Below are 9,243 nucleotides of genomic sequence, written 5' to 3'. Positions count from 1 at the left end.
GTACCAGTGGGAAGGGAAGCTGGAAGATGTACGATCCCAAGCACACGGCTCAAGCTGACGGGAAACCAAGGCACAGTTCCCGTGAGCTGAAGAAAACAAGCACGAAGCAACCCAAAACATCCATGACMGAGTCAGCAAAGCCCTCGAAGGCAAGCACACACACCTCCTTTGAGGAAYGCCAGGACTTACATGCTCTGATTATTGTCAGCTGGCAAGATTTCTCTCGCATGAGGAAAGCTGACAGTCTTGTTGCCCTGCAGAACATGCCACGCGCCACACCATGCACAACAAAATATCTCCTTCCTAAAGCATTTCTTAATTCTAATGACACAGAGCTTACAAATGAGCAGGGTTGGGTTTGCAGCCCACCTCAGCAGTGAGGAAGGCCCTGACCCTCGGGGAGGGACTGTAAAAACCTGGCTTGAAGCAAACAACCTGCAGCTTCTCACTACAAGGAGCACTGGCTCCTCCCTTCAAGGGAACAGAGCGGGCACTGAGGAGCTGGGAAGGTTGTCACTTAATACCAATATCCATTTCTCACACCTCTCTCGTWCTTCTCCAGCAATATTAGCTGTACRTCTGCCTTACCAGCAGGCAAAAGCCACCCAAACTAAGTCCTACCTCTCAGTTCCAGACCCTCTCTCTTCCCTTCTCTCCATGACCCATCCCATCTGCAAAGAAGGAGCAATGCAGAACACCCCATGAGCCAGGGCCCCATGCAGGAGRAGCAGCGTGGAGCGGGGCCCTTTGGCACAAAACATGTGGTTCATCCCCAAATCCAGCTCTGCAGTTCTGTACTGAACARCCTCCAGGAAGGATGTGCAAAAAGCCCGGGTGACGCAGTGCCCCCTTCGTGCACTGCTGCCCAAAGCTAATAGCAACAAGAGCCATTCCTGTTAAGCCTGCCTTGGGCTTTCACATGGAGCTTTCAGGTCCGGCACGCTCAACATTTGATCCATTTTCCTCTCGCTCCCCTTTCCTTTTGTAACTCATTCCTTCTGTTGCTACGGAGCTCGAACAAGGCAGCATTTAGCCAACCAATATTTACTCACCTTAGGCTTTTCTGATTAGAAAGAAGAGGATCACAGTCCTGTGCGTGTGCTGGCAGCAGCACAATTATATAACAGCTCTCAGCAAAAATCCAGCTGCAGCTGGGGATAATTTAAACACAAGAGGGGATAACAAGTATATGACAGCATGGAAGGATTTTCAGCAAAAAGAATCCCAGATTCCGCTTATCTGAGCAGAGAGATGTAAATGCACTGCTACAGACTCAAAAAAGGCTCAAGGAATTCTTTAGCAAACAAGGCTGCTACTTTTGCTAAGGGTTACTTTAAATACCTGCCAGTATTTCTGCAGTGCATTTAAAGCCCTGTAAGCCCCTYTATAAGCAAATTACTGGCATATGTGACTTAACGCAGGCAGTAATTGCAACCTTCATCCTTAAAAAAAAGGGAGATGGAATGCCATGGCTAACCTGGCTGCAAACTGAGCAAAGCTGCTGCAGACAGAGCGTTCTCATACTGCTGAGAGAAGAGAATATCCAAGCTGTGGGTCTGCACAAGCACACAGTGAGACTCAGTATCCAGCAGATCTCCAGCTCAGCTGATTCCCAAGGCAGATACAGAAATGCCTCTGTTGACCGTGGAAATGAGACAGAGCAGACTAGAATGCCTTCCAGTGTCACAGTTAGGCTGGACTTGGATAGAGCAGGCAGCATTTGTAAGTATAGGCAGTTCTTACGTGTGCATATGATCTATTCACTGGCAGAAACAGGGAGGCAGCTCGCAAACGAGCAGCTAAGTTTTAAGATGCCCCAATGAATTTCACGATATCTGGAAATACATCTGCCCAGCTTGTAAAACCTGCCGAAGAAGCCAGGCACACTTTGCATAGATGATCCRTATCTTGTTTTTCTCCCAGAAAGATGTGACAGCTGTTCTAGGAAAGGGGGCAAGTATAAGGTTGTCGATACACCAGCAGATGACCAAGACATGTATTTTTAACTAAGATCGAAGCTGCTTCCAGGCTTCTCTATACATAGATGGCTGTAAAAGGCAAACTGCAAACCCAAAACAACTGCATTTCAGCAGTGATCAACACAGGGCCATTGTCAARGAAAAATTTTCATCACTCCTATGCTCCAAGCTCTAAATTTAGTTGGGTGGCTGTGTGGGCAGTTCAAGGAAAACATTGGTCCTTGCCCACCCACAGACTARAAGAAAAATCACACATGAGGAAAACATCCAAAGGACTGAAGAAYAGATTACAAGAGGCCATTTTACAGATCAGCAAGATGCTCGCAGACATGTACAGATCCTATCATGCAGTCTGAGAGCAGAACACAGCAACATTAAAATGATTTTTAGAATGGGAAGGAGAAATAGTCAAAACCACGGAAAAGCTCCACAAAGCCGGGCAACATGCAGTGAGAGCGGGAACAAATCAGAAAGACCCCAGAAAGAAACAAAACTGCTGAAAGTAGAGGTTTAATGCCCCTCTAATTAGCCCCTTATCACAAACACACAGCGAAACTCAGGGGATGTGCAGCTTATTTGGAGGTGATAACCACAAAAAGAATCCCTCRGCAATGTAGTTGGCTGGGCTTGCCATCATTTGCCCCCTACTCTGTTCCCTTTGGCAGGAAGGACACGCTAATTCAGGCCGGGCAATACATCAGCTCCAAAGAGCGCATCCCCCGGCCGTCCACGGGCTTTCCTCCTTCTCGAGCTCCTTGGTTCATCAACAGCTCTAAACCCCGTTCCCGTTTGGCATYTTCAGCTGTTAGTGCAATCTACAGTAATGCATTCAATATCCTAAAAGCACAGAGATGGAGTTGGTGGATTGTTATATCTACCCTCACAACGAGCTTTCCCATCTCATTTCTCTGTACAGAACAGAATATCCCATATAACTCCTGTTCACTTTAAAGAATAAATTCCTTTAAGAAAATGCAGAAGCTGGGAATGACCATGGAAAATCCTGACKGGACACAAGAGAGGCAAAAGCACCTGCATCTAAGAGCACTTCAGTGCCAACAATTCTGTGACCTTTCAAGACACCCTCATCYGCCACAGAAAGCAACAGCTCTCAAGTAAAACAAGACAAGAGCTCAAAGAGGATAGAAAATGACTGGAAACCCATTCCAGTGTGTCTGCTGCAAATGCCTCCTGCATTGCCCCAAATGTTCCAAGGCCTCGGGATGACCTTCCACAGCAGCCTGATGATGCTGTCACCACCAAACACGTGAGGACAACTGCCCCATCCCACCCTTACACTTAACCAAGAGCTGCCTACCTGGAGGGCTGGGGAAGGAACAGTAAAAGCCTCACAAGAGTCTTTGACCACGGTGCATCAGAATACAAGGTTTCGTTTACTATGCTTTAATTTTAAGGCGCACAAAGCCCAGTCTCTGTCCCCCAGAGGCCGGATGCCCTCAGCTCCACTCCTTTATCCAGGAGCTCTGAACTGTGATTTGAGGATATGCCAAAGAACYGAGTGAACTGTTGGTGGTTTAGGTGAGGACCAGCGTGTCGAACACCACAAGTGCACTTGCAGCACGGCCTCTGTGGGATGCAACACCCCATGGAAATATTAAGGGAACATCTAGACATTACAAGGCACAAAGTGGCTGCAACACACCTTGAGAGTAGCAACTGGCAGCCAAGTGGTTAAGAAAAATGAAGAGGCTCCACGTTTTCAAAGACACATTGCAGTGGAGGAAGGGCAGAGAACGTAGGCAATAGTAGCAGTRTGAATCAAAGAGGTAGCTACATCCTAGCACTTAGTTTTAACTTTTCAGATAGGCTCTTCCAGGATGGAATGGAACACCAGCTTGTGCGAATGCTCCTACGGCACAGAAATTACGAGGATGAAGACCCCCAGAAAGACAACTTAGAGCAGAAATGCAAAGAACACGGGGTTAGGTTGTGAGGGGCAGCAACTGGAAAGGGTCTGTCAGGACRCAAGAGTGGCAAATGGTGACTATCCCTAATATGATGCAATAAGAACCTCAACGGAAAGGGTTCTTCTGCACCTTTCCTGCCTTGGTCTWTGGCAAGGTGGGTCACTAGCAGAAGGCAATTCGAGGCTTCTCAGAAGCAGCCTAACAGGCAGAGTGCAAACACAGCAAACAACCGCATGCCAGGCTGCCTCCCGATACAGCTGGAAGGGTAGGTAGCCACATTCCCCCGGATCCAGTCCCAGCGGCACAGAGGAGGGAACCAGTCACGCGCAGGATCGTGCATGCCAGGAAATAAAGGGGCTGCACGCAGATTGGAAATGACTTTCTAGTGCAATAGTGCTGTCTGGTAAACACAATCAGGTCACTCCTGAAACGCTACTTTCGTTACTTTGAAAGTAACGCTACTTTGAAAGTAAGACTTTTGAGCAGGGAGGAATCCACCTTCCTTGCTGAGTCGGCTCCCAGCTCCCTTGGGATGGTCACCAAGGGATGGTCACCAGCAGCTCCAGCTAGGCTCGGAGTGGGTGATCTCCTCATAACTGCCAGGGATCGAGATGCTTCTTACRTGAATGTTTGTAAAGTGCTTTGTAGAGATCAAGCTCTACCTAAGTGCCAAATTACTACTCACTTTCTGCCAAGGTTTAAAGCAGAAATGAACTCATTTTCCTTACTACCAAAATGTCAGGAAGTATGTGAGACAGCTTGTCAGTCTCGATCTTTAAACTACCTTTTCTCCCTCAAAAACTACCCAGCTTATTGTTTGCTTTCCTAGCCACCACCTTCTCAGTCTTTTTTGGATATCTGCAGCAATTCAGCCTTCTCCTGTGTCTGCAACAGTGCATGAGCTGATGGCACTTACACGGCTGTTCTACACAAGTTCCTGAACCACAGAAGCTCTCAGCAGGGGAATTCAACACCCTGTTCTTTTCTGATGGACCTGCCAAAAAGAAAAAAAAAGGTTTTTTTTTTTTTTTTTTTTTTTTGTTACTCAAAATAAAATACATTTTCTTTTACAAAGAATGCAGAGGGGCTTATTACCTTCAGTTCATGAAGTTATAGGTCACACTTTGAATCTGAACCACAGAGCATGGTTTCAGCATGGTTTTGAGTATGGTTTTGACCATGGTTTGCTTCCTGTTTGACAAAGCCCCTGCACTCCTAAAGGCCCTGTGAGGAGCTGAGGATACAGGATCCTAACTTGAATTGCTGCCAGGGACATCAAGACTCGGACACACAGCCCAGTTCAGCGTTTCCGTGCACTTGCTGAAGACTGTCAATGGACAGGGGTATAAAGTGCAACTGCTCTGGTGTGATGGCATCTGATCCCACTCTTGCTCTGCTTGTACAGCACCCGGGACACCGGAGTGCAGGTCCACGGCCAGAACTAGGAGTTACTTTTTGATGAACACAGCTAGATGTTATGGATGACAGGACCCCAGGCAGTGCTCAGGAAAAGTTCCACTGAGCTCATGGGAAGTACAGCATCTTCCCACGATGGAAATACCACAGCAAAGGAGGAGGGAAGAGGACAGTAACATGGGCACAAAACAAAAGTTAATTAGGAATTCCTTTTCCATGAGGCTGATTGGCAATTCTGCTGAGCTTTGAGCGTGTTTTGTTAGTTAAGGGATTTCTGYGGGTCACGGTATATTTAACTTCCCAGCTAGACGGTTCCTCTCCCGTCYCTGTCATCAGAACATTCCTACCATAGGAGAGCTCTGCTAGGCTGAGCTCTGCTCACAGAGGCTCCCTGCACAGCAGCACCTGGATAGCTTTTCCAGCTCTGCTAAAAYAAGGTATGGTTGGGCTATGCAATGCATTATCATGCATGGGGAGGCCGAGAGGGGAGGCCAGGTGAGAGACGCATGCAGCTTCCCCCGGGCTTAAATGCAAGGGGCTCTCAGGTCACCTTAGCCCTGCTTTAGAAACAATCGTACCAACGTCTGCCCATCCTCTCTCCCCTAAATTCCCAGAGGGAAATGGCACAGGAAGGAGAGAACGAACATGCTCTTTGTTTCGGGAAAACYTTCCTCTTTGCTTAATAAATACCTTCCAAAAAGCTTAGCAGCTCTGTAAACATACAAGAGATTTCAATACTTAGGAGAAGTTCAACTTTTCCCTGAACTCTCAGCGACAGAGGCCAGCACTGATGTGCAAGCACCGCGGGCAGGTGGGGTGAGGACCCCGCGGGTCCTGCCGAGGCTCCCAGGCTCTGCAGGGGCCCGGCACACGACGGTGAAGCTGATCCATCCACGCAGCTCTGAGATGAACATCCTGCCAGTCCCGCGGGAGCGACGCCAGCTCAGAGCGGTCCAGGAAACCGTGAGGTGACGACGGTGGCATCCAGGAGGGCTCCTTCTGGCACAGAAGGGGACGTGACAAAGGGCTCTGGCTCTCCAGAACAGAGTTCCCTGTCCTCTCAGAAGGTGGCTGGTGGTCACTGAGCACAGAAATACTCAGGGGAGAGAAAACACAGTGCCAGCCTGACTCTTGCTGTGCCTGGCCAGGGAAGGGGAGACTGCATTTAGGGAGAATACAGTCCCAATGGCTTTAAAATGGGAGAGTGTCCTACAAAAACAATCCCCATGGAAGTGTGACGAATTGGATCTTGGGCCAGAYCCAACATGTTAGTGCAATAGGGCCCAAAGTCTCAATCCGCTCATTTTCCAGACCATTGGAAATAGTACCGGGGGGGTGACCTGGTCCCCTTGCTTCTGCCTGTGCAACCCTTGAGCTTCAGAGAATCCACTCCTCCATCCCAGAGGATTCCCTGAAGCAGTACATCTCACTCCCACACCTCGGCAGGTGCCCTGGGGCAAGGAATCTGCCTCTTAATAGAAACCAGGCATGCTAAGGCAGGGGACTTGCATCTACCTTTAGAGACTTAGGCCCGCTTTGTGTAGTGGGCATCGAGAGGCAACGCTTCTTCTCCCAAATCAAAGCATGGGACCCAAGCACAATCCATCCTCCAGACACCACTGTGCTGCCACTGTGGCATCCCAGGAGGAAATGTTTCCAGGTGTCTCTTCTGACCTGAACTGCCCAATGATCAGCTTTTCCAAGCATTATCCCAGCACTCTGCCTACGGGATCAGCTCGCAGAGCCAAGCCCCTGTACCCTTGCACTAGAGGGCAGAAATCATGAGGTCCTCCTGCTTTGCAGGGCTGGTTACATGCCCRGAGGGGGTGGAAGTCCGGATTTTGTCAGTGGCCAGGCACTCCTGGCTGCTCACGCCTGTGGGAGTGATATCCATGAGTTCTCCGGACGAGCTAAGGGGGAAGGAGGGTGAGACAGAGATGCCCGACGAAGGATCTGTTGAACCTGCAAACAACCTCGGGGGCTTTGGGACTAAGTTGGGCTCGTATTGGGCCCTTAACAGGATCTCCTGATCACTGACAGACTTGGGCATCTCTGCAAAGTCACTGGAGCTGTCCGACACCATCATGCAGTAGATGTCCTGGAAGGAGCTGCTTTTGCTATCCAGATTAAAGAGGCTGTCTATGAACTCAGCAAACTCCAGCACCTGGGGACTGGGAACGTCAGCGAGCCGCCCGTTCTGGAGCGCCAGCTCCTCCCGCGGGGCTAAAGAAACGCGGTCCCCGTCGCTGCCGGCGCCCGCCTCGCTGCAGCGGCGCTGCGGGGTGGTTCCCCCGCTGCTGAGCACGGTGTCCGGGGCCTGAGTCTCCTGGGAGTGTTTGGAAAGGCTGTCAGCAGCCAGCAGCTCTGTCCGCGAGCTGAGCGAGGGGTTCTCCTCCGGGATAGCGGGGTCTATGTAAAAGCAGTGCGTCTCGTCCTTCTCCATGACCGCGTGGAGACTGGGGGAGCCCCGGATGCTCCGAAAGCCAGAGGAGCGCCTGGAATCGAAGCTGTAGAGGGATTCGTTGTCAGAGAGGCTCTCCATGGTCGCGAGAGGGGCGCGGCGGTCCTGCAGCTCCACAGACAGACGTTCCTTTGTATCCAGGAGGAGAAGCTCCACAGGGTCCTTCTGCACAGGGGAAAGTGCCTTTGTCTCATAAAATCCCTCCAGGCTAATTTCCGAATGGGACTTGCTCCTGCAAAGACAAACAGGGACAACGTGAGTTCACATCACCCCTTAGAGAACCACAAGCTGACRGAACGGCCACAAGAACCGAGGCTTGGCTACAGAGCCCCACGCATGCTGAGGGCGCTCTGGCCTWGTGCGAGGCCACCTCATACAGCCACAGGAGACATCTCCTTCCCTTCTCCCTCTTCCCAGCCGAAAGCTAACCCCCCACCCAACACCTTTACATCCACACTCCTCCCTGAACCTTACATTAGGAGTTAGGATAGAGAGACTTCAGGTAGGAGACATTAAAGGCCAGGTGTACAGCTAACCTACAACTATCTTCTCACTCTCYGAACCACTTCTGTCTCATGCTTTCCTCTCCTTCTCCCTGCTGGCAGTCCCTACCTTGCTGTCAAAAAGAGACTATTTTACACCACRATCCGTGACAGTTCAGCTACCATCTCCAATGGCAGGCTTTACACCRGGTAAAGAGCAATTTACTCAGTCTGTGTAAGGGAGGTAAAGATCTTGAGGAATACTTGAGGAACACAAAGAYTTTTACGGATCAGGCAGGTTCCTCCTGACACAGGGTCAAAGATCTGGGAAAAGAGCCTACACAAAACTGGAGAATACTGGCAGTCAGCAAATGACTGCCCTAAAACCAGAAACATCTGGCACAAGAACCCCGGGCTTAGCAAAGGACTGCTGGAGCTGTCCAAAGGCACGGGACAACCGATGTCCAGGGAAAGGCTTTCAACAATATTTGATGCAAGTGTTATTTCAATGGAGCAGACTGYGGCATGCGCATAGCTGGCTTTGCTAATGTGCATGAATAGGCTTCAAGTACCCTTGAAAGAGGTAAAGAGGGAATCCGACACAGTAATGGATCTTGAATTAAACACAGTCAAATCATAAATCTTCCTCCCTTACTGCTTTCCCAAAGCCTCTTTGCCCTCTGTCTCTCCTCCTTCCCCTTTCACACCTCTCAAGAATCGCCCCCTGCTTTACTCACCTCCAGATGAAGCAGTTCTCTAGACTGTTTCACTCCAGGGTTTGCTCTGGCTATGACAGGGAAATCACTCTCCTCCTCCCTGCTGCTTGACCTAATCCATCTTCTTGGATTTATTAACACGAGTTGCTCCCTCCTCTTGCAGTTTCAGTGCTGTCATTCTGCTCCTGTCTAAGCTCTCCTTGGCTGTCTGGCCATCATTCACTCTCTCTGTGACAAGAACCTTATCATTTTCATATTATT

At 49.8% G+C, this 9,243-nt stretch overlaps 1 protein-coding gene and 1 long non-coding RNA gene across 2 annotated transcripts in view; both read right to left on the bottom strand.

Moving 5' to 3' along the window:
* Positions 1-709: 709 nt before the first annotated feature.
* On the bottom strand, positions 710-5,832 carry LOC112952710. The gene is made up of 2 exons (XR_003250457.1): positions 5,003-5,832; positions 710-4,901 (listed from the first exon to the last, which is right to left on the bottom strand). It is a non-coding gene; the product is annotated as an uncharacterized LOC112952710 (long non-coding RNA).
* Positions 5,833-6,097: 265 nt separating this feature from the next.
* The window catches only part of DAGLA (diacylglycerol lipase alpha), a 46,683-nt gene continuing 43,537 nt past the window's right edge, over positions 6,098-9,243 (bottom strand). Inside the window, exon 20 of the mRNA XM_026045610.1 lies at positions 6,098-8,016. Within this exon, the coding sequence (XP_025901395.1) occupies positions 7,089-8,016 (928 nt within the window). The 3' untranslated portion in view covers positions 6,098-7,088. The remainder of the gene's footprint in view (positions 8,017-9,243) is intronic.

The sequence above is a fragment of the Nothoprocta perdicaria genome, unplaced genomic scaffold (assembly GCF_003342845.1).
Source record: "Nothoprocta perdicaria isolate Ctin4 unplaced genomic scaffold, notPer1 scaffold_405, whole genome shotgun sequence".
NCBI classification, from domain to species: Eukaryota; Metazoa; Chordata; class Aves; order Tinamiformes; family Tinamidae; genus Nothoprocta; species Nothoprocta perdicaria.
This window is presented reverse-complemented; position numbering and strand designations above follow the sequence as displayed.